Below are 25,924 nucleotides of genomic sequence, written 5' to 3' on the forward strand. Positions count from 1 at the left end.
TCAAGGACAATTCTAATTGCGCTACATCAATATCGGACGAATATTCCTGCACATTGGTTAATTTTGTTTCTATAAAAAATTTCACTTCGAAAGAAAGTCATGTCGCGAAGCGCCTCTCAGAACTTTAGATTGGCTCATCCAATGGACCATCCAAGTTATAAGAAAAAAGTTATTTTAATGAATATCGATATCTTTGCTTGTTAATAAATTCTCATCAGAGCTTAGTCTATTCCTAAATTCTCTTAAAAAGTAGAAATTTACCATTTTTTTGTTTTACTTAATTAAAGTAAGACTCCCATAGTTATTAAGTACCTTATCAATCAGAAAATTTTTTAAGATTTAAAAATGATATTTTCTTTAAAAAAATATCAGTAATAAGATATTTATGTTAAGGAGGAAAAACCGTAATGAAAAGCGCGCATTTTTAACAAGTCCATCGACGGCTAGAAGACTTCCTCCAGTACTGAAAAGTTTTGGTAACATAAACCTAATATACCCTCAACGCGGTTTTCGGCGATTTCGTTAGAATTTGATCTTATCAAAAAAGTCATTTATCCACTGAAAATCTCGGAAAACAAGATGCCCCTCTAATGGCATTACACGGAATGCTTAATGTAGCCCCAATTATTCCCCATTGTATGTTTCGCAGATATTTAAAAAATATCCTCCCTTGGCCATTGAAATAATTGTCTGAATGGTTTTATTCAGATATATTGCGTGATACTTATCGTTGTGTTACTAGGAATCATACCAGAAATAACTATGCAATAACGTCATGACCCCGCTGAACTGGTCTGGCCTCCTCTAGCTCTAATCCCTCGCGTTGATCATTCCATCTGTTTTTTGAAGCGGATTTTCTTTGCTGTGAACTCTCCCAATTTCCGCCGTTTCAACTGTCGAGTACTACCTAGAAGTTATTATTTCGATTTACTGCTTGAAAAAGGTTGGTTTTCTCTCTGAAAACGGCAGATCCGGAGTCTTAAATTCAGACATGTGGCCGCCATTGAACGAAAACAACTTTTCCAAATGATGATTTGCTTTGACGTCACACAAGTAGAGATGAGTGGGTCCCCTCCCTCGTGATAAACGCCCAGATAATGGAGTTTGATTGGGCCGCTTTTGTTCAAGACAATCAAAACAATAGATCCCTTCTGGGAGAGGGAAGAATTTAATCTAGTTTTAATGAATAAATCAAATGATGATTTGACGTCACACAGAAGTGATGAGTGGGTCCCCTCTCTCGTGATATGTGCCTGAAAAATAGATTTTGATTGGGCCGCTTCTGTTGAAGACAATCAAAACAATATATCCTTACTAGGGGAGGACAGAGTTTAATGCATAAATTAATGTGCACATTTATGACACCGATGAAGAAAAAGATACCCGACCGAAACCTACACACGTCATGCCCTGCGGGCATAACGTGTAACAAGATGCCTGCTATACTGGCATTACGCGAGATGCTGGGGCTGATTCATTTATTCCAACTGTATGCTTCACCGATTGATAAAACTATCCTTGCTAATGGCATAGTTTGAGTCACGACGATCGCGTTACGTTGTTTACCTTGTGTTACGCTACTCAGGGTTTCAAGGGAAATTGCGGGAATTCCATTGCGATAACGTAAGCTTCTCAATGACCTCTTTTCAGTCTCGCGTCGCGGTCTAAGACTGTCAAACAAAGCACGATTCCTTCGCCAGGAATTTACCAATTTCCATCGTTTTAAATGTCGGGTGCTTCTTAGAAGTTATTCTTTCGATTTGCCGCTTCAAAATGGTGAAATTTCCGTTTGAAAACGGCACACTTGAGTCCAGAACATGTTAACAATATGGGGCCAAATTTAATCTGTTCTTGATAAATATATCAAATGATGCGTTGACGTCACACAGGTAGGGGTGAGTAGGTCCCCTCCCTCGCGATGTAAACGACAAGAATGGATTTTGATTGGCCTGCTTCTGTTGAAGACAATCGGAACAATACACCCCGAGTAGGAGAGGGGTGAGTTTAATGAATAAATTAATGTACCGATTTGTAGCTACGAGGAAGAAAAAAAAAAAAAAAACAAGATGCCTATACTGGCATATACGCGAGATGCTGCGGCTGATTCGTTTATTCCAACTGTATGCTTCGCCGATTGATAAAACTATCATTGCTAATGGAATATTTTGAGTCGCGAAGATCGCGTTATGTTGTTTGCCTTGTGTTACGCTACAGAGGATCTCACCGGAAATCTCGAAAATTCCATTAGGATAACGTAAGCTTCTCAATGACCTCTTTTCTGTCTCCCATCGTGGCTCGAGACTGTCAAAGAAAGCACGATTCCTTCGCCAGGAACTCTCCAATTTCCACCGTTTTAGATGTCGAGTGCTTCTTAGAAGTTATTCTTTCGATTTACCGATTCAAAATGGTGAAATTTCCGTTTGAAAACGGCACACTTGAGTCCACAACATGTCCACAACATATGGCGCCACAAATTTAATCCGTTTTTAATAAATATATCAAATGATGCGTTGACGTCACACAGGTAGGGGTGAGTGGGTCCCCTCCCTCGCGATATAAGCGACAATAATGGATTTTGATTGGCCTGCTTTTGTTGAAGACAATCAGAGCAATACATCCCGAGTAGGAGAGGGGAGAGTTTAATGAACAAGATGCCTGCTATACTGGCATTACGCGAGATGCTGGGGCTGATTCATTTATTCCAACTGTATGCTTCCCCGATTGATAAAACTATCCTTGCTAATGGAATAGTTTGAGTCACGACGATCGCGTTACGTTGTTTTCCGTGTGTTACGCGACTCAGACTATCAGCGGAAATTTGTCAAATTCCATTACGATAACGTAAGCTTCTCAATGACCTCTTTTCAATCTCGCGTCGTGGTCTAAGACTGTCAAACAAAGCACGATTCCTTCACTAAGAACTCACCAATTTCCACCGTTTTACGTGTCGGATGCTTCTTAGAAGTTATTCTTTCGATTTGCCGCTTCAAAATGGTGAAATTTCCCTTTGAAAACGGCACACTTGAGTCCAGAACATGTTAAAACAATATGGCGCGACTTAATCCGTCTTTAATAAATATATCAAATGATGCATTGACGTCACACAGGTAGGGGTGAGTGGGTCCCCTCCCTCGCAATATAAGCGACAAGAATGGATTTTGATTGGCCTGCTTTTGTTGAAGACAATCAAAACAATACATCCCGAGTAGGAGAGGGGAGAGTTTAATGAATAAATTAATGTACCGATTTGTGTATACGACGAAGAAAAAAAAAAAGAAATCGACCCGTTTTAAGACACGGTATGCCCCCTCAGGGCATCCCGCGTAATAAATTAATGTACCGATTTGTGACTACGACGAAGAAAAAGAAATCGTCCCGTTTTTAGACACGGTATGCCCCCTCAGGGCATCCCGCGTAAAAAAGAAATCGACCCGTTTTTAGACACGGTATGCCCCCTAGGGGCATCCCGCGTAATAAACTAAGTAATTTCTCTTTTTTTTTTCACCAAATACAACAAACTGCTAGGCGTTCCTTTACTCGCCCCAATCTCCTCTCATTATTTCTCTTCCAGATCGGAGAAGCAGGACAGTTTACCTCGGGATGTTCAAGGCGAAAATTCTCGTATTAGGACCTTGTGAGGTATTTTTTTTTACGTTTAGAAACAAGTATATCTGTGCTATGTTATGTAAAAAACATATTAGTAATTTTAAATGGAGAAAAAACGATGTTAAAGTGGGTATATACCTGCTTGTTTCATATAAACCATGCATGTACATGTAGTTGTTTTATTACGCGGGATGCCCCGAGGGGGCATACCGTGTCTTAAAACGGGTCGATTTCTTTTTTTTTTTCTTCGTAGTAGCTACAAATCGGTACATTAATTTATTCATTAAACTCTCCCCTCTCCTACTCGGGATGTATTGTTCTGATTGTCTTCAACAAAGGCAGGCCAATCAAAATCCATTCTTGTCGCTTATATCGTGAGGGAGGGGACCCACTCACCCCTACCTGTGTGACGTCAATGCATCATTTGATATATTTATTAATGACGGATTAAATAGTCGCGCCATATTGTTTTAACATGTTCTGGACTCAAGTGTGCCGTTTTCAAACAGAAATTTCACCATTTTGAAGCGGTAAATCGAAAGAATAACTTCTAAGAAGCACCCGACACGTAAAACGGTGGAAATTGGTGAGTTCCTGGCGAAGGAATCGTGCTTTGTTTGACAGTCTTAGACCACGACGCGAGACTGAAAAGAGGTCATTGAGAAGCTTACGTTATCGTAATGGAATTTCACAAATTTTCCGTAGCCTCCCACGCAGACGTTCTTGGGGATTCGTCACGCGTTCCTGCCCTAAGAACGTCTGCGTGGGAGGCTAAAATTTCCGGTGATACTCTGAGTCGCGTAACACAAAGGAAACAACGTAACGCGATCGTCGTGACTTAAACTATTCCACTAGCAAGGATAGTCTTATCAATCGGCAAAGCATACAGTTGGAATAAATGAATCAGCCCCAGCATCACGCGTAATGCCAGTGTAGCAGGCATCTTGTTTTCATACGATGGCTGTTTGTTTGATCCTTGCAGAGCGGTAAAACTATAATTTCCAATTTCCTTTCCGATGCCACTGAAACCTCAGGAGGAGAATACCATCCTACCCAAGGTGTCAGGTAAATTATGAAGTTTAATAGTTTCAATGCTGATAGATATTTTATTTTGCAAATTCTGATATCAACCAGCAACAGTAAATTTGCGTTGTTTCATGGAAACCATATAAACTAAACTGAAAGGTTAATTATACCAACTTAACCTGGTTATTTTAATTGTTTCTTTGTCACATACCCTTCTTTTGAAACTTGGTAGGCATTAACTGAAAGTAATTTTTCCTCTGACAGAATACTAGAATTTGAGTGCAATGGGATAGAAATATCACCTGGAAAAACAGCTAATTGTGAAGTGGAGTTATGGGATTGTAGTGGAAACCACAAATGAGTTGTATCAACTAAAACTACCATTGTTTTAAGTAGAAAGTTGTAAGTTCTATTTTACATTCCAGTAAATAGATAGTCACTTGACATAAATTTAACAAACTTAACCGTTTTACCTACCCTTAGAGAACAAGACACAATGATATTATTTTATTGAATTCAATGTACCTTTATCCCTAGAACTGTCAAGTAGTAGAACAAATTATGGTGCCAGTTAGTCTGGCCTCATCTGCAATTTGTGAGCGTGATAATGTTTGGCGACCCCCGCCCCTTACAATGTGCAGCCTTAGTAAGAAAAATGAATTGTGCACTTTAGGGAAACACTGTATGGGGGAGGGTGTGGATTTTAAAGGATTTTAAGTGGATAGTTGGGTCACACTAAATTGCAAAGTAATAGCATAGCATGTACTTTGTAACAGTTGCCTCAAGTCCCGTTGTTCTTGATTGTAGATCATTAGTTTGGATTGTTTTAAGATCTGCCACTGTCCTGGCACATAAGGCCCTTACAGAATGTGCGTTTTCTTCTGATAGCTAAATATTATACACTTAACAAATCGGCGGCAGTTTTCTATGGTCTATACTCTTATAGACTATACGATGACGTCAAAAAATGTTTTTTCTTCGTCGTAGCCACCAATCGGTACATTACTTGGGATGTATTGTTCTGATTGTCTTCAACAATAGCAGGCCAATCAAAATCCATTCTTGTCGCTTATATCGCGAGGGAGGCGACCCACTCACCCTTACCTGTGTGACGTCAACGCATCATTTGATTTCTTCATTAAAACTGCATTAAATTGTGGCGCCATATTGTTTATAACATGTTCTGGACTCAAGTGTGCCGTTTTCAAACGGAAATTTCACCATTTTGAAGCGGCAAATTGAAAGAATAACTTCTAAGAAGCACTCGACATTTAAAACGTTGGAAATTGGTGAGTTCATGGCGAAGGAATCGTGCTTTGTTTGACAGTCTTAGACCACGACGCGAGACTGAAAAGAGGTCATTGAGAAGCTTACGTTATCGTAATGGAATTTCACAAACTTCCGGTGAAAGTCTAAGTCTCGTAACACAAGGGAAACAACGTAACGCAATCGTCGTGACTCAAACTATTCCATTAGCAAGGATACTTTTATCAATCGGCGAAGCATACAGTTGGAATAAATGAATCAGCCCCAGCATCACGCGTAATGCCAGTATAGCAGGCATCTTGTTTTATGGTCTACAAGAGTATAGACCATAGAAAACTGCCGTCGATTTGTTTTTTACAATAACATGGAAAAAGTGCGAGCGGAATTGGCTATTTTTTTCGTTGAGAAAGTGCGCGCATTACATCTGACGTCATTTTTATTGTCTGTACTCTTATAGACAATAGCTACGAGCCAATTAGCGCGCGGGAATTTGGACAGTTATTGTAAAAATGTACATGTAGAAATTATGTATAATTTATATTTGTAATCTGTTGTAATAGAGATTGTTTACCAGAAACCTGTGGGATTTGTTTCAGAACATTTTCTCACTATTCATACCAAAATGTTTTTTTTTTTGGTTAGATTTTCTACCTGCTGGCCAGCTTTCCAAAAGGACACCAATGGAGTTTTAATTATCTATAATCCAGATCAAGCAAATCACGATAAGGAATTGGAAACCTGGTGAGAAAAGATTGATATTTAATTATTTACTCTATGTCCAATATCTAAACAGCTGTATGTTTGCAGAGATAGTGAGGGGCTAGCGGTTAGCTTGTCCGTTATGAGGGAAATAAAACACAGAATTATGTGGATTTTAAAATGGGATCAGAGATGTTGTTTCTGTTGACTTGCTTTTACTCTCATCAAGGACTGGAAAACTCTTGTTTTGGTGTCTAGACGTGATGTGTGATGCCTACAGATCTAGGTGATGGTATCAATCAAAATGATAGCATTCATCTTCCAGTTGCCATCCTTGGGTGGTTAATGCTGTTATTGATCTGAAGGTACATGTAAGCTGGCTTGAGCTGTGGTGTCTCTCAAAGTGACATTTCCCAAGATCTGTATTAATAATAATAATACTTTATTTATATAGCGCGATTTCCTGCAATGTCCAATCGTGCTTTACAATTACAGGAAATAAATTTAATTACACCATACGATACTGAATAAAAAAATTAATAGAAAAAAAATTACATTTACATATTTAGGTCTTATAGTTCTAATTTACAAAATGTCTAAATGTGGTATTTAATTCTATAGAAAACCTTTCCTAAAAAGATGAGTCTTAACTTTTTTCTTAAAAACATTCAAGTCGTCACAAGATCTTATTTCAAGTGGCAGGGAATTCCACAGTTGGGGTGAGGCTACTGAAAAGGACCTTAATCCATAACTGCAGAGTTGATATTCCACGTTAGCAAGGCGGTTACTGTTTAAAGATCTTAAATTAAGTAACTTTGCTCCACCTGTCTCTCTCCAGTAGCAGTGTTAGGCATGCTTTATGTACCAAATAAAAATTGTAAAGCTGATGATAATCCTGTAATGGTCACCCACAGACCACATGCAAAGAGCAATGAAACTTGTGTCAAAAGGATATTAATTTTGGATGCTGTGGTTGAATGGATGATTGAGAATTGTACCACCTTTGGGTCAGGTTATTAGAATTTGTTGAAGACTGGGATGATGGGGTGAAGTTTATTATGTGGACTATATTAGGTTGTATAAATTTATCTCTGACATTCTCTGTTTTCTTAGGTACATGCAGTTTGTTCAAGGACAAAACCTCAAAGATTCTCAGTGCATAGTGTTTGCTCATCGCCGGCCTTCAGCTGCTGATTTGACAAGAACACAACTTCGTAAGTTGTTTCTTTGTTTAAAATGCAGTTGAATCTGGTCTGGTCAGTGCAGGTTTGAGTGAGGGGATGGCTGAGGCTTCAGACAAGTTCTTTTGTACAAACACAGTCCAGTCACAGACCACTCTCCACCTACTTTATTTCAAGGAATGATAGGGTATGGAGGGCCAAAACAATTTTCTACTCACCCCCCTCCCCTCCACCTCAATCCCACCTTTCTTGCTTCAAATACCAAACCTTACTGGTTTGTATTCTCCACCCATAAATTTCCCTTCTACACTGAACCTGAACATATTAACATGCTGGTATTGTTAAACAGTTTTGTTTCAAAGAAGCAATTTTTATTCACTTCACTCATCTGCAATATTGTTAAATTATTGTTTTAGAATTTTTTTGTTACATGTTACAGTGGAACCTGATTAATACAGACACCAAGAGAACATGCCAAAGTGTCTGTAATTGTATTATCCGGTTCGGTTTAAACAGGCTCCCAGAAATACATCACATACAGTCACACATATGGTTTATAAATCGATACAAAGACCAAAGTACTACCCATCTACAATATTGTTAAATTATTGTTTTAGAATTATTTTATTACATGTTACCTTCAAGAATCTTAATTTTTTGACACAGCCTCATCACTGTCCAGAGTGACATGTGTGCAAACAAACCTGGATGAAGAACCAGAAGCTGTCAGAGATGAATTCCACAACTTTTTGGCCAAAGTAATCAGTAACTGGACTGATAAACGAGACCAGGAAGAACTGAGTATAATGAACACATGATGTTGGGGCTAATTTAGCAATTGAAACTATTTATTACCTAGTGACTGTATATAGCTAAAGCTTACATGTATGTGTACAAAGGTTTGTCAACAATATGATACATTGTTTCCTTGCTCATTTATGGACCTCTCATTATTATTATTATTCGGTCGTAAAAAGTCCATTTACCATAATGTGGATACCTCTATTATGGCAGGTCCTTGTTATGAAATATTTTAACTTATTCTAGTGAGACAATAACTAATTAAAACTCTACCTTGGGTAATATGGTACATCCATAATACAATATCTGTCTATTTTTAGTGTATTTCTTAGGGAGACCTTTTTGTACGTCTCTCTTATGGACTTTCAACCAGTAGGAACACCGTTCTGTTGTTCATTCTTTTGTCCTTTCTACCTGCCATGTACAGTAAGACGTTGCAAATAATAAGCAATCATCCACGATTGATGAAGGCTCTCTCTCAGTAATATGGACACCTCTATTATGTCACTGTGAGCTCAGCTGTTGTGGATTTTCAACTTCTCCTAGTGGGAGTAAAATTAAGAAAAGCTCTACTTTTGCAATATGGTACACGATCATCCATAATACAGCTCAGCATCTTGCTTTCTTTTTCTTGTGAGACCTAAATTCATGAAGACTCTGTCTTAGTTGTAATTGGATGTCCCCATAACATGGCAAATTTAACTTGTCAGTAATATGGCTCATCCATAACAAGGCAACTCTCTATTATGGACATTTAACTTGATGCCAGGGAGACCAAAGTTGTTAGAAACACACACTCTACCACACATAATACAGACACTATTAATATTACAATACTAATACACAGGCTGGTTGCTTTAGTGTCTGAAGAGCAACTTCACTTGGGGTTTTACAAGTTTGAACATTCACTGCAGCTGAATCAGAGTCTGCCATGTGATGGGTTTAACTTTATCAACAAGGTGGAAAATTGTTGGATTGGCCACTTCAAAGTGGCAGCCATTAATAATGGTACAGCTTTGTGGCATGCGCATGTAACATGCATACAACATGTCTAAAAGATACCCATTCTTTTTTGTAAGGGCTGTCATGACTATATCATATGGGACAAAGTATGTTCAATCTTCCTCATTCTGTTTGCTGTAGTCTTTTGTTGTACTGAAATCCCATGGGGATGAACTTTTACTATCCTAATTATCCTTGATACAGCCTGCCTTCTTTCAAGACCTCTCTATGTTTAGCTTAGTGATGGGGTTGCCTCCCCACCCCACCCCACCCACCTTCCTGTCAAATCAGGACATTGTGCACATGTTCGGTCCTTTCAATACATTAATGGATAAGGGGCTTAAATAAATCAGTAAGACAAACTATTTATGTACAATTTTGTTTTGTATATATGAGAGGATAAATTATTAAAACATACTGTTTATCAAAGTTTTCCTTTCACAGCACTATTATTATTATTATTATTATTATTATTATTATTATTATTATTATTATTATTATTATTATTATTATTATCAACCGTTTATAAGTATGAGGGTGTTTCCCAGCAATAGTTGCTTTACATGTCAAACAATTTTTTTGACATTATACCATGACTTTACAAGTTGTGGTGATATGGGAGTTGTTCCCTTAGATAAAAGCACTCAGGGCACAAGGCATTCTGGGCCCAACAGTGTGCTTATCTTAGATGAGTCAAAGCCAGCTTAATCTGACCAGTAAGTTCTTTTAAGACCCTCCCTGCCCAGGCTTCAAACTGCAGCTGGACTACTACACCAGTCTGGAAACAACAGTCTGATGCCTCACCATTAAGCTGACCAGGCAGCGGTTATATCACCACCACCCCCCCCCCCCCCCTTGGTTCAAATGTCAAAGCCGCAGGTCCCAACTAACTGTCCTTTAATCTGACTTCATTATATTGCTCTATGCACTTAAAACTTTTTAAATACAAGCTGCTTAATAAAATTAGTGTAGTTTAGTAAATATATTGTTTTTTCAAGTTATCAATAATAAAAAGGAAGTTGTACTTAAACCTATATGGGTTCAAATCAATTTGTCAGTTTCTGTGTCGTCCCCAGTCTCTGCGCCAAAGAAAATAAATTAAAAATAATGGGGCAAGAATCAAAGGCGAAAAAAATAAAAACGAGAACAAAGAGAAACAAAAGCAAGACAGACTAACTAAGTCATGATTGTATAAGAGCTAAAAAAACCAAATTAATCATTCAAGCCTTCCTGGGTGAACCCGAGTATATTCTTCCCCTTTTAGTGTAACAGTATAACTATTGAACAGTGCCAAGGCCTTCTCTGCTGATTTATAGTGTAAAGCCTTTATTTAACAAAGGTAGCACTTACTAGCTAAAGGCCAATAAAATAGAGGCTTTGAGCTTGAGTATAGAGGGTACTGCAACACCCTCTGATGCCCCTTTCATGTACATGTATAATGGGTCCGGGTGGACGGTATTGTAGACCCAACTTCTTTTCTGGCTGTTTGTTTCTTGGTTTTGGTGATGTTTCCACATTTAAAATGGATATCCGATGAAAACAAGAACCAATGGTTTATACATCAGTCAATACCAGCAGGGGTTACTCCCCCCTCCCCGTCTGGGTATTGATGAGGGATTTTCCCCCACTGTACGTCCCAGGAACCGGGCATTTGTCTCCCTCTGAGATGGGTGGGCAGGGAATTCAGGAAATTTTTTTTTTTAAAGTCAATAATGGCCTAACATGTAATAAAATTGTCTACTTCAAATTTGACCAGTATTTTTTGAAAATGTGTTGAATTTAAAAAGGGAAATGCATTAGCTAATAATTGCTACACCTACGAGCAAGCTCCCCTTCTTGCTTCCTAACCCCGCTTAAGTAACTTACTCGCGTGCTACCGACTGCAAACACCTGAAACTGTACAGTAGTGATACCATTTAGTTTAAATTACTAGGATTATTAAATGAGTGAGCATTGTGTGGCACGGAAAATGGTGAGATTAAATAAAAACATTTTATGTGAACATCTAAGCTTCTTTCTCGACTGAAGAGTAAACTTGGACTACAGCATTTGACATTCCAGGACAATGATGGTAGACTTTTCAAGAACTTCCCAGGAATTATTAGAAAATGTAAAAATTGCAGTTCGTTCCTAAGAATGCGCCAAATTTTTTTTTCTCGAATTTTCCGTGAAGTATTAAAGTAATTTTACAGAGAAAAGCGAGCGTGCTTGGTTAATTTCGCTAGAAGGACACGATTAGGGACACTTCATTATGTAATTAATGCAAGCACCAATTAGTGATTACCGGCTGATAATATTTGTTGCTTTTCTTCTTATTTCGTTATTCCTTCTTCTTTTATCTCTAAAGATTGAAGTCCAAATGCAGACATAAAAGTTTCATACCCACTCCGAACTGACCATCGTCAAACATAATTACACGTCACACACATTTAAAAACAAAAGTTACCATTTATTTACTCCTCGCTTAATGGTACATTACAAATTTACTTGCAAGTAAATATAAATTTACTTATGTCACAAAACATTCTGTCCCTTGTAATGTTAATTTCATTACACGGACGTGCTAAAAACATTCAAAAAGAGTGAAATCACTTGAAAACGTATTGTACAACCGATTAACTGATTTACAAGCCCTAGCTTCACCCTACAATGTACTAATTTTCTTAAGCCGGCTGTTTAACAGGATTCAGCTGCTTTAAAAACAGTAATAAATTTAAGGAATAATCTCGGCCTTTTAAGCCCCTTAACAAAACCTGTTACAAGCTACAGTATTAATTAAACAATATATAATGTAGATTACTAGAATGCGATAAATGTCATATAACATATTAATTATTAGTTTAATTTTGAACTGCTCCACAGCACATTCATTTACAAAATCTCTGTTGCCTAAGAAAAATAATCAAATAAAAGACATCACTTGAGATGTTACCCGCTACTGACCTCTACGAAACGCTACACATATAACTATTATTAAAATTGTCTTTTTATACTGACAAAAATGCAGAAATTTCTGAATCAACAATGAGTATTTTATCGATGTTGTTTCACAGGTGAGATTTTATATGAGCTCAAATATCTGGATTCGGTTGTTGTGTCTGTCAGACACAACTATCCTCCCATCACTAAGATTTGCTGTAGACGCTGGATAATTAAACTCTCCTTTCCCACTGCCTTTTGTTCCAAACTCTGTAACAAAAAATCCGATCGTCTCGAACACCTGAACCCTGTGATTCTCTGAATCACAAACCATCACATGTCCGTCTCTATTAACCGACAAGTAACAAGGCCAATCAAACTCAACCTCCTTGTTCCCCCCCTTACCGAATTTAAACTCAAAATTTCCCTCTAGATCAAACACTTTAATACAGTGTTTAATCCTGTCTGAGACTATAAAATATCGCTCCGTCTGGATACAGTGACAGGGATAGGACAACGAGCCTTGTCCGCCAAATTTACGTTTCAACTGCCAACAAGGGGAAAATATCTTAATTAATTGGTTACCTCTATCAGCAACAATAATATCACCGTTACTGGTAACAGATAAACCATGAGGATTCTGCAGCTGGTGATCAATGTTTCCTTCGTCACCAAACGTGGTACGAAACGTACAATTCCCACGGAACACTTGGACCCTGTTGTTGCCAGAGTCCGCCACCAGAATGTTGCCATCGTTATCAAAAGCTATCCCTGTAGGGCAGTTAAATTCACCCCGATTACATCCCTTTCTACCAAACGATCCCAAGTGGGTACCGCCACTACTGAATACTGATACCCTGTGGTTATTTAACTCTGTTACTGCTATTTGATTTCGATTATTCACTGCCACTCCACATGGACCATTAAGCTTTCCGACAGACTCACCGTATTCTCCAAAACATAGCACAGGTCTGAATCGCCTGGTTTGCACCTGAACCTCAAAAGAACTGCTTCGGACATGTTTTCCTTCAAACCCAGTAATTGCTTTATTATTTTCTTTACCTTCTGCACCTGATTGCTGCCTCTTAATTTTGTTAAAAACAGTTTTTACAGAACCGATTCCCTCAGTGTTTAACATGCTAACAAGTTTTGTATTTTCAGTGAAACTAAACCGAGGGATGCGTTCAACGTCACTTTTACCTTGGGCTCCGTGTTCCTGAAGGATTGTGTCAAATGTTTCATTAAATCCCAGGATTTCAGCGCTGGAGCTTCGTCTCAAAAGTTTTTGGGTTTCCTCGATGGCTGATTCAATGATATGAAGTTGATTTTCAGCTTCGCCTTTTCTCAACGCGACACACTCGAGCAATTCTTTCGCTTGCTTATCAACTGCGCCAAAAATGTCCTGCTTCATTGCTTCAATGGTTGCCACCATCTGATCTGCAGTCGCCTGCACTTTGCTTTTTACGTCAGCTACTTGCACCCTTACTTGCACCTGAACATCAATGCTGTTTTGGTTGAGTTCACTGATTTCATTTCTCATTTCCTCTGCTTTGTTGTTAAGCGAGTAAATCAGAGACTCCATTTGTAACCTGTGTTCATTTGCTCCATCTTCAAGAAGCATCTTGGCGTGACCTTCGTGCTCTGTCAAAGCACAAGCGTTGCAAATGACGATTTTACAGTTCTTGCAAAAGAACTCCAGCGCGTTGTTTTCGTGGCGTTTAATCTGGCAAAACGCTGGTCGCTTTAGCACGTCCTCAATGTCCTGATCTTGAAAGTCTTTTATCGCCAACACTCGATGTTCTTTATTTGCTCGGATTAAGTTATGTGGGGATATGCACTCTTCACACCAGAAAGCACAGCACTGGAAACAGTAGAAAGAGTTGGCGCTTCTCTTGTCGCAGTTTCCACATTTCGCGCCAGTTGTATTGCACTCTTTAATGGCCAACACATCCAGGAGGCTGTTTATTCTGAAGTTGGTGGGAAACTCGCTGGGATTTCCACTTTCTGGGATCTTAATTTCCTTGCGACATTCTGGACATGATATGACATCTCGACGTGGACTCGTTCGATGAATCCCGTTCAGACATTTAAGACAGAAGCTGTGCAAGCAAGGCAGCTGTTTTGGCTCGGTAAAGGGGCACTTACACACAGAACAGGATACCTCATCATGAAGATTATCGAGCAAAGTCTTAATATCCATAATGAAGGACGCTAAGCGAAGGTTTGGAATTCAAAATGATGTAGTTTGGAGAACAATGAAGTTTTGTCCTAGGACGGGATATTAGTTCTTATCAAATTTTTTACATGGTATTGACCAATCACAGACCGTTAGTTGCAAGGTTTTGACGTTCATTGACTTAAAAAATTGACTTTTAAAAATATCCTGTATTTCTGAGAATTGCTGTGAATGGACCTAAGAAAACAAGAAGCTGTCCAGATGTTTTTACAATCGATTGCCTTAGGGAAATGCTTAAGAGGTTTATTTTTCTGTGTTTTATCTTCTTGTCAGAGTTTTCAACACCTCGAGCTCTGAAAGTTTCAAAGCTGACTTTCTTTTATAGGCTTTAACGCGAATGTATTAAAGCAAGATTTTAAATTCCCATATTACGCTGCCAAAACGCTAATAAAATCCAGCATCTTGAAAGCAAAACAACCTATCGCCTAAGAAAGTCGTTTTTTGACGGAGACTAACCTCAACACAAGTCAATGATTTTTCCGTGTGTCATCAAAGAGAGCTCCACAGCGGCCATGTGGGTCATCGTCATCAGATCCCCTACAAAGGCTGCTCGTGTCACACATGGATATCACACAGAAACGCTAGAGTGCGTGACAGATTCTGTGGTGGGTTTCACTTTCTGGTCTACGTTTAACGCCGTGCTTATCCTACTTTGAACTTATCAGGAATTTCTGGTGCGCAAGTCAGTATCCATGGTTACTGCGTGCATAAGCGGGGCAGTTTTTTGTGTCCACCTCGCTGAGTCAACGGGACTATACAGGACAATTTGGACCTATTTTCTGGTCATATTCTACTCAGGCACTGTAGCTCTGATTTGCCTCTTTGTGCTTAAGCTTTTCATCATTTACTTTCGCCCGGGAAAAAGTCAGAGTCACTCCCACCAGAGACCGAACAACAACAACAACTTTATCACAACTAAACCGGTTGCAATACAGCTCAATGACTATCTGGCTTACAATGGTCTACACGTGCCTACACGTGATGGTGAGATTTATATTGAATAACAAAACATTTTGTAAGATCATCTTGGCTTCTTTCACGCCTGAAGGGTAAACTTGGATTACAGCTATTGACATGCCAGGACCCGGTTGTTCGAAAGCCGATTAACGCTAATCCCCGATTAAAAGTTAATCGAGGTTTTTACCTCGCTCGATAAAAGTGTTTTTAAAAGCTGATATAAGCCAAAGGTAAAGAAAAGTCTAAATAAAAACTGATGGGCAAAAGTCTTTTGGAAAAATACTTGTTGATAAGTAATTAAACTCAAATAAAACTTCACGTAACCCAGGATTAGCTTAATCGGGCTTTGAACAACTGGGCCCAGGCGTGCGTTTCTCAAAACTTCCGAGAACTTTTCGGGCCCGAAAACATTTCGGGGCGCTTTTCGGGTGTTTTTCTAGGGTCCCGAGAAGTGTTTCTCAGAGCACCCGAAAGTGTCCCGAATTGTCTCCCGATATTTTCGGGAATTTTTTCGTGTTAGAGCTGGAAAGATTATTTTAGAACACGGTTTTTTTATAGTACAATTTCAATTTTTTCCAGCGGAAAACTGTAACTGTATTTGTAAAATAAATTTACGTGTAAATGCTGTTTCTAAAAATAGATTTCAGCGCAGATACTACTGAGCTAACTGGTTCACAACGTGAAGACTGTTTGGTTTCTATTTTAATCTTGACCTTTCAAATTCACCGTTGTTGCAGTTCGTCAATGTTTCCATATATCTGTCAAACCGTCACGACTTGTCAAGGTTTCCATGATGCTATTGGCTACTCGTTTGAATGAACTGAAAACGTTACTCGCAAATCCCCCAAAAATAAAAACAAGTCAAGGGATGTTTTGGTTTTGAGCAAGTTTTAGCGTCCTCGGACACCGTATTACCATGAACTCGAAATTTCGAGGTGGAGGCTGATAATTATATAAGAAATAAGTTGTACTGCAAGAAATGGCTTATCACATTTGCAGCTTAGCGTTGTCCGATGAAAGTTTTCCAGAATCAGACAAGGTGGGTATCTTTCATGTTTTTTTACTCCGTAAAAACTAAAATCTTACTTTAAGACGTTTTTTACACTTAATTCTGGTGCTGTGGTAAGACAGCGCGTAAATCTCATTTGAAGACGATTTATCTTAGGATAAGACGACTTTCTTCTTATTTTTACGATGATGGCGTCTTAGATTAAGATGATTTTTTCTTAGATTCAAAGTGCTGTGGTAAGTCATATTTTCATCTTAACTCAAGATTTGAACAATCTTATTCTAGATGCTTTAGAATCTCAATTTAAGTTTCGAAGCAAGGAAGAAATCTTCAATCTAACTGCAACGGTCACTATTAAGCCTACATTCAAATACAGGGAGCGTTTAATACTGTTAAGCTTGAACATGATACATGCAGCAATGAAAACACAACAAATTTCAATCCATAGTAAACTTACTTTATTAAAACCAAATCTGAAATGACACAACTTATACAAATCCGCTTACCGTAAATTCGCAGGAAAACAGAGGTCGGGTCGCGGCATTTTAAATACTGTTTTGTTGGTCTTAAAAGTCCCGTAAATTACAAACTTTGCATTGCAGATTGTCTGAATTGTCACTACACTCATTCCTTTGATCGGTGACGCAGCAGAATTGCAGGACTCAGCTTGGTTTTCAAAAAACAGGCGGTTTAGAAAGCGACAGTGATTTCTTCATTCCATTTTCATTCCGCTGAGTGTGCAGTGCATGCTGCTAAGTCCGTGTATAGTTACAACGTTTAGCCGAGGCTTTAGACCGTATTTGATGTCCAGATGTCTTCTCATTTGAATATTGAAGTTGTTGTCTCGAAATTCTTGTAAATTCTCCACTCTCCGCTGCTTGAAAAATATTAACGGCTTGTTTTAAGTCTGAACAAGGTGAGAGTTTGCGATGGATCAAAGCTCCAGACTCCAGCCCAGACTCCGTGTCTGCAGAGTTTGGATCAAAATCAACCAATCAGAAGAGAAGTCCTGTTCCCTATGAGGTCTGCATTTTTTTAATGAACCAATCAGGAAGGGCTTTCCAAAATTTGGATCCTTTTGTGTTGGAATTTTCTATTTCTTCCAAGTAAGCCTTTTTTTATTTATTTATTTTTTTTTTTTTACCGAGAACTAAAATGGTGAGAGTAGAGATCGGCGTATTAAATCGCCGATATCTGGCATGTCAGATATCGGCGATTAAATTGGCCAAATGTGCCCGTTCCCGCGATTTTTTTACGCTTATCGCTGCGAATTGCCAGTAAAGTCAATCAGTCAGCGGGTTTATCACATGAACAACGCCGCGATCGGCGAAAAAAAATCGCCAGGTGTGTCCGCATCAATCGGTGGCGAAAATCACTTGCGATTTTCGCTGGCGATCAAATTCGCTGCGATCGTCGTATAAAATGCCAGGTGTGTCGCCAGCTTAAGGTGTATTGCATCTTACGTAGGATGGCAGTATCTTATAGCCTGCTTAGGCGTCTTAAAATTTCCACAAGACCAAAAAACATCTTAAAATAAGGACCCCATCGACTCAGATTAATATAATTAAGACTGGTCTTTCTTAAAGTAAGATGCCTCAATGTTGATTAAGATAAGCACTTCTCAAATGAAGACGATTTAAAGACAATATTTAAGACGATCTTTTATCTTATATACTAACTGAGACTCCGATAGTCTTCATTTAAGATCTCCTGTGTTAAAATAAGATGATCACCGTCTCAATTTAATGTGGTGGTGGTCTTGCATAAGAGGGGAAACGTAAGGTAAAATCTTAGTTTAACATTTTAGTTTTTACGGAGTAAGCTAGCGCTTACTTACCATGCACCATGGATGCATGCACAAACGGAGAGTGGTAATAACTGTTTGAATGAGGCCTTCGGTTGCGGTTCGTGATTAAAGCGATCAAAATGTTCTAAGTCAACACAAAACTTAGGCCAACGTTAGCCACTGTATGAAGACTTACATCCTTAGTGAAAGCTTTCTATTTTACTATAAAATAAGCTTAATTTGAGCTTTAATAATTCTTAAATCACGAAATCGAACGCCATGAATCAGTTACAGTTTTCGCAATCTCGGCGAATAAATAGGCCAATTTCAGTTTGAAAACATTTGACTACATTTGTAGGTTTGAAGTTGAGCTTCTTCTCAACCGATTTACGTTAAAAGAGACAGAATTAATTGTCCGTTACACACTAGAATATAAAATTTGACCACACTATCAAACTCGGCAATATGCGAACTGCTGAGGAAACTATTAAACTGTCTTTTTTGGTCCATAATCTCTCAAAAATCAAATTTTTTAAGTACGAATTTCACTTCTTTTGCCTTGTCGGTCGTCATTTTTTGAAAGTTCAACTGAAAATACCTGATTTGTAAGAGTTACCTTCGTAAATTCACTGGAATCAACAAAATCTTTAAGTTCATCTATACGAAGTTCTTGCGCGCACTAACACATGTAAACCTGTGAGATTTTCAGAAATTTTCTCTTGGTTTTTAAACATTTTTAGCTTGAGTCTAGCCCATTATCTGTCAATTAACTCAAACTCTCGTTTTGGATAACTTTTTCCTTGATAATAGTAACGCAATACAACCATTTTACTGAAAAAAGCATTCCCGAAAACGCATTTCGGGAGCTTTCTAGCACCCGAAAATTATCGGCTACAATTACGTGACTTTTCTCGGGCCCGAAAATTTCGTGCGCTTTGAGAAAAACCAGAAAGCGTTTTCGGGAGCTTTACGGGGAGCTTTTCGGGCCCGAAAAGCTCTCGGGAGTTTTGAGAAGCGCACGCCAGGACAATAATGCTAGACTCTTTAATAGCATCCCGGAAAAATATTAGAAAATTCAAAAATTGCACTACTTTTCTAAAAATGTTCAAGATCGTTTTACTGCTCTAGAGACCGTTCATTTTTATGGGATAGAGGCGGCTGATGGGATTTGGGGGTGGGCCAAGCGAAAAAAATGACTTTTGAGGGGGGCCTACCCAAAAAAATTGAAGTAAAAGGAGGGAGGGGGGGGGCAAAATTCTGAGATAGAGAAGTGGACTGAAATGTTCACAAATTGATGAAAAATTCCCTGCTTTATTCACAAATTCCAAACATCCATTATGTGCTAAAACAGTTCCAAAGTACATGTAACAGTAAAACTCCTTAACAACATTTGTTTTAAAAAGGTGACAGGCCAAACACGACTCCCGCTGGTTAATACATGTACCTTACACCTCTGGATAGTGTTCTCACGAATATGTTTACGAGAGGTTTTTCCTTTTTTGTTCAAAATGTCACGGGTGAGATCTCTCTGCTGAATGGTGTTGTCATTTTGATCTTGATCATGAAGGAAAATACTTAAATTGACCGGCTGAATGGAGATTTTCTTATCATTTGCAGCCGTTTGAATTAATTTCTTTATGCCATTGTGTATGCTAGCTCTGTGGCGTTAGTTTCGGTTTATCGGCTCAAGTTAACGGCAAGATTTCAGGTAACACTATAAATAGATGTTGTATATAACTTAGACATGGGATCCGATGTTTATTTATCAGGTATATGAGAGTTTTGTCTCTCAGTTTCAAGAGCTATGGCCTCTTGCAGTTGTTTTTAGCTCCCTTGCCTTGTGACCTCAACACTTGAGGTATTGCGTTCTTGGAGCTGGCATGTACCTCAATTGTTTTGTGTTTTCTCTCGAATCCAACCAATATTTTTAAAACCTAGGACAGTCGGCAACTGTCTTGTAAGTCTAAAGGATGCTGCTCTGATTTCTTTGGCAAGTGTCTGAAGTTGTTTCCCAGGCAAGACTCGAGTTTTGGTCCTTCAGCGGACCTCATCAGTTACCCCTATTAGGTGATCTTTCTCGAATGATTTTTAAAACGATAAATCTGTTTCCACTTTTGTTTTGTACTTATCGGGAGGATTGAACACTCTTCTTTTACTTTTAACTTCCTACAGTATAAAATACCAGGTATAACTTTTTTCGTAGAGAAGAGGGGGGCATCCCCCCAAAAATTGAAAAATTGCTTTAGAGGGGGGGGGGGAGTCTTTGAGTAAAATTGGCTGCCTGGGGGGTCATACCATTTCCAAATGACACTCCTCCAAATCCCACTAATCCCCCTCCTATCCCATAAAAATGAACGGTCCCCCATTTTCTCCAATTTTCCGTGAAGTAGTAATGGTAATTTTAAAGAGGATTTAGCGATAAATGTTCAATTTGGCTCTCTTGTGCTTGGTTAATTTTGCTAGAAGGACACGATTAGGAACACTATATTATGTAATTAATGATAGGAATCAATTAGAGATTAGTGGCTGATAATTTTTTTGCTTATCGTCTTATTTTCGTTATGCCTTCTTCTTTTATCTCAAAGAATTGAAGTCCAAATGCAGAAATAAAAGTTTCATTCCCACTCCGAACTGACCGATCATCAAAACATAATTACACGTCACAATTTAAAAACAAAAGTTACCATTTATTTACACCTCACTTCATGGTATTTTACAAATCTACCTGCAAGTAAATATATATTTACTTATGTCACAAAACATTCTGTCCCTTGTAATGTTAATTTCATTACACTGACATGCTACAAACATTCAAAAGAGTGAAATCACTTGAAAGTATATTGTAGAACAGATTTATTTACAAGCACTTGCTTCACCCTACAATGTGCTAATTTTCTTAAGCCGCCTGTTTAACAAGATTCAGCTGTTTAAACATTAATATAAGAGACAATAAATTTAAGGAATAATCTTAACAAAATCTATGTGACAAGAAAAAATATAACTGTTTCGTAATACAGTATGAATATATAATGTAGATATAGTAGAATGCAATAAATGTCATAACATATTATAGATTTGGAAACTCCACAGCAATTTTATTTACAAAATCTGTTGCCCAACAAAAACAAGCACTTAAAACCGTCTTTTTATGCAAAAAAAAAAAAAAAACATTTCAGAATCAACAATGAGTATTTTATCAATATTATATCACAGGTAAGATATCAAATCAGCTCGAATATTTGGATTCGGTTGTTCCCAAAGTCAGACACAACTATCCTTCCATCACTAAGATTTGCTGTAGATATTGGCAAATCAAACTCTCCTATCTCGCTTCCTTTTGTTCCAAACGTTGTTACAAACTTTCCGCTCAACTCGAACAACTGAACCCTGTAATTCCCTAGATCACAAACCATCAGATGTCCGTCTCTGTTAACCGACAAGTAACCAGTCCCACTGAACTCACCCTCCTTGTTCCCCTCCTTACCGAATTTAAACACAAAATTTCCCTCCAGATCAAACACTTTAATACAGTGTTCATCGCCGTCTGAGACTATAAAGTATTGCTTCGTCTGGATACAGTGAGAGGGATAGGACAAACAGCCTTGTCCGCCAAATTTACGTTTGAACTGCCCACGAGGGGAAAATATCTTAATTAATTTGTTACCTACATCGGCAACAATAATATCACCGTTACTAGTAAAAGATAAACCTTCAGGAATCTGAACCTGGTGATCAACGTTTCCTTTCTCACCAAACTTGGTGAGAAACTCACCATTCCCACTGAATACTTGGACCCTGTTGTTATCACAGTCCGCCACTATAATGTTACCATCGTTATCAAAACTTATCCCTGTAGGGCAGTTAAATTCTTTATGATTACTTCCCTTTCTACCAAACGATCTTAAATTGGTACCGTCACTGCTGAATACGGATACCCTGTGGTTACCACCCTCAGCTACTGCAATTTCATTTCGATTATTCACAGCCACACCACATGGCCCATTAAGCTTTCCAACAGACACACCGAAGTGTCCAAAAGATAGCACAGGTCTGAACCCCCTGGTTTGGATCTGAACCTCAAAAAAAACTGCCCGGGGAAGGTTTTTCTTCAAACCCAGAAATTGCTTGACCATTTTCTCTTCCATTTGCACGTGATTGCAGCGCCTTAATTTTGTTAAAAACAGTTTTTAATGAACCGACCCCTTTAGTGTTTAACATGTTAACAAGTTTTGTGTTTTCAGTGAAACTAAACCGAGGGATGCGTTCAACGTCACTTTTACCTTGGGCTCCTTGTTCCTGAAGGATTGTTTCAAATGTTTCATTAAATTCCAGGATTTCAGCGCTTGAGCTTCGTCTCAAAAGTTTTCGGGTTTCCTCGATGGCTGATTCAATGATATGAAGTTGATTTTCAGCTTTGCCTTTTCTCAGCGCGAAACACTCGAGCGATTCTTTCGCTTGGTTTTCAACTGCGCCAAAAATGTCCCGCTTCCTCGCTTCAATGATTGCCATCATCTGATCTGCAGTCGCCTGCACTTTGCTTTTTACGTCAGCTACTTGCACCTGAACATCAATGCTGCTTTGGTCGAGTTCACCGATTTCATTTCTCTTTTCCTCTGCTTTCTTGTTGAGCGAGTTAATCAGAGACTCCATTCGTAGCCTGTGTTCATTTGCTCCATCTTCAAGAAGCATCTTATCGTGACCTTCGTGCTCTGTCAAAGCACAAGCGTTGCAAATGGCAACTTTACATTGTTTGCAAAAGAACTCCAGCGCTTCGTGGTCGTGACGTTTAATCTGGCAAAACGCTGGTCGCTTTAGTACGTTTTCAATGTCCCGATCTTGAAAATCTTTTATCGCCAACACTCGATGTTCTTTATTTTCTCGGATTATATTATGTCCCGTGATGCAGTCTTCACACCAGAAAGCACAGCACTGGAAACAGTAGAAACAGTTGGCGCTTCTCTTGTCGCAGTTTCCACATTTCGCGCCAGTTGTGTTGCACTCTTTAATGGCCAACACATCCAGGAGGCTGTTTATTCGGAAGTTAGTGGGAAACTCGCTGGGATTTCTACTTCCTAAGATCCTAATTTCCTTGCGACATTCTGGACATGATCTGATGACATCTTGACGTGGACTCGTTCGATGAATCCCGTTCAGACATTTAAGACAGAAGCTGTGCAAGCAAGGCAGCTGTTTTGGCTCGGTAAAGGGGCACATACACACAGAACAGGATACTTCATCATGAAGATTATTGAGCAAAGTCTTTGTATCCATGATGAATGACGCGTAGGTAAGGTTTGGAATTCAAAATGATGTAGTTTGGAGAACAATAAAGTTTTGTCCTAGGATGGGATATTAGTTCTTATCAAATTTGTAACACGGTATTGACCAATGACAGACCGTTAGTTCGAAGGTTTTGACGTTCATTAAAGTCTATTAACAATGGTTTCAAAAATATCCTGAATTTCTGGGAATTGCTGTAAATGGACCTAAGAAAGCAAGAAGCTGTCAAGATGTTTTTACAATCGATTGCCCTTAGGGGAATGCTTAAGAGGTTTAATTTTCTGTGCTTTATCTCCTGGTGAGAGTTTTCATCACCGCGAGCTCTGAAAGTTTTCTTTAGGCTTTAACGCGAATGTATTAAAGCAAGATTTTAAATTCAGCAAGAAAACCGGTTTTGATTTCCCATATCACGCTGTCAAAACGCTAATAAAATCCAACATCTTGAAAGCAAAACAACCGATCGTCTAAGAAAGTCGTTTTTGAAGAAGACTAGCCTCAACACAAGTCAATGGTCTTTCTAAACACTCAAGCAAGCTAACCTGTAAAGAGGCCTTTCGGTGGGAAGTAGGGTGAAAATAAAATGCCGCCCCCTCCCCTCTCTTTCCTCCTTACATCCCCTCCGACCCTCATCAGAGACTTTTGTTTTCGTCTCATGTACAGAAACCATTACCAATAAATAGTTTTACTGCATGTAACACTAACACGACGGCAAAGGACGACACGGCAGTTTCTTGTTGAAGGGAAACTGGCAACAGTTCATTTCTATTTTGTTATTCAAAAATTTTAGTTATTACTACACGCGTGTATTGTAAACAAAAGCGCTTTTTTTTGTCGATGTTTTCTGAGAAATCAGATAAAGATTCTGTGTGCTCCTTCCATATAACGCATATTTTCGCTGTGATTTTAGACGTCTGGTTTAGACTAAAAAAAAAAACATTTAGTAGAATGGGGTAGCCTGCATAGGCTTTGTTTTATAAGAGGGAGGGGGGGGGGGTTGGTATAAAAGAAACCTCCCAAAAGTACGCCATGAGACACTTTCAAAAACCACTTCATTTTTTCTGCAATACTCTCATCTCTCACTTGACGGAAGCCTTACGTAAAGAAAACTTTAATTTGTTGCCTAGAGAACTTGGTCGCCAGGCCGCTCGCAAAAATATTGGGTCAAGCTAAACGGCGAGCAAAATTAAAAACTGTAAATTTGGCAATTACAAGGCCACAGGAATAGACGTTGACAGACGCCGTATCCGTTTACAGACCAGGGGCCCATTTCTCGAAAGTCCTGGTAACTTACCAGGCCCGATAAGTGATTTTGGTGATAAATGTTTCCTAACAGAGGTCAGTTTTTGTACGTACAGTAGACAGATTAAGTTTAATCTGTCTACTGTACACGTTTCAGCTTTCTTCGTTTATCTGAACCAATCACATCTCAACTTTACATTTGTACCGTCTTTAAATATTGTAACCGTTTATTGCCATTTTACTTAGCTTTTTGCTGCCCCTCAAGAAGGTTAGTATTGTCTAACCGAAATATTAGGCAATAAAATTATTTTAGCTGTCTGATCAGCCTTGCATTTAATTTTACGTTTTATTCAACATTGCTGATCCTGATCTTCACAAAGATCCGGCTACACTTTGCTGCTGTTTGTACAAGTGGTCCCCGCACTATTCAAGAGTTATACTTATCGCGCCCGGGAAGTTACTGGGAGTTTCAAGAAACGGGCCCCTGGATCATTCAGTCGGTCTTAATAAGCTTTCTTTTGGGGCGCTCATAAACTACACAGGAGAATCAAAAGCCAATCATGGCGAGGCGTTTTGTGACGTCATTCCCTTGACTGAAATTCACAATTTCCCAGCAAGCATAGCGGTCGCTGTACGTGTTCTGGCTATTCTAATAAGATTTGCAAAAATTGTTCAAAGAAAGAAATACTCCTCTTGTAACAGCTTCGCTCAACTCTTGGCACGTTCTCACTTTGAACTGGCTTGGCGGAGGGTTACTTTTTTATTTATTTGTTTGTTTAACCGACACCTACCCTCTGCCATCTTCGTCCGTGCACTGTGTCACCTTCGTAATCGACTCGCTTCTGTCCAAACCAATCATATTACGCGAATTTTTAGGGTTAAAGTGGCAGATGGCGTTTGTGTGCGTGTGTCATCAA

The 25,924-nt window shown here is 38.8% G+C and overlaps 2 protein-coding genes and 1 pseudogene across 5 annotated transcripts in view; 1 reads left to right on the forward strand and 2 right to left on the reverse strand.

Moving 5' to 3' along the window:
- Window positions 1–10,008, forward strand: part of LOC146466843 (intraflagellar transport protein 22 homolog) — an 82,686-nt gene extending 72,678 nt beyond the window's left edge. For both annotated transcript variants that reach the window (XM_085126822.1, XM_085126823.1), the window contains 5 exons: window positions 3,572–3,639; window positions 4,589–4,671; window positions 6,541–6,639; window positions 7,711–7,811; window positions 8,445–10,008. In XM_085126822.1, the coding sequence (XP_084982948.1) occupies window positions 3,572–3,639; window positions 4,589–4,671; window positions 6,541–6,639; window positions 7,711–7,811; window positions 8,445–8,596 (503 nt within the window). In that variant the 3' untranslated portion in view covers window positions 8,597–10,008. The remainder of the gene's footprint in view (window positions 1–3,571; window positions 3,640–4,588; window positions 4,672–6,540; window positions 6,640–7,710; window positions 7,812–8,444) is intronic.
- The window catches only part of LOC146466827 (E3 ubiquitin-protein ligase TRIM71-like), a 216,952-nt gene extending 201,849 nt beyond the window's left edge, over window positions 1–15,103 (reverse strand). For 2 of the 3 annotated variants that reach the window (XM_085126784.1, XM_085126783.1), the window contains exon 1: window positions 12,335–15,101. In XM_085126784.1, coding sequence (XP_084982910.1) covers window positions 12,643–14,700 — 2,058 coding nt within the window. In that variant the 5' untranslated portion in view covers window positions 14,701–15,101 and the 3' untranslated portion in view covers window positions 12,335–12,642. Of the gene's footprint in view, window positions 1–12,334 lie in introns of all 3 variants that reach the window. The other variant, XM_085126782.1, reaches the window with a different exon arrangement.
- Window positions 15,104–21,462: 6,359 nt separating this feature from the next.
- On the reverse strand, window positions 21,463–23,759 carry LOC146466850 (E3 ubiquitin-protein ligase TRIM56-like; annotated as a pseudogene).
- Between the last annotated feature and the right edge of the window lie 2,165 nt (window positions 23,760–25,924).

Source organism: Pavona decussata, unplaced genomic scaffold (genome assembly GCF_977016875.1).
Source record: "Pavona decussata unplaced genomic scaffold, jaPavDecu1.1 SCAFFOLD_140, whole genome shotgun sequence".
NCBI lineage: Eukaryota > Metazoa > Cnidaria > Anthozoa > Scleractinia > Agariciidae > Pavona > Pavona decussata.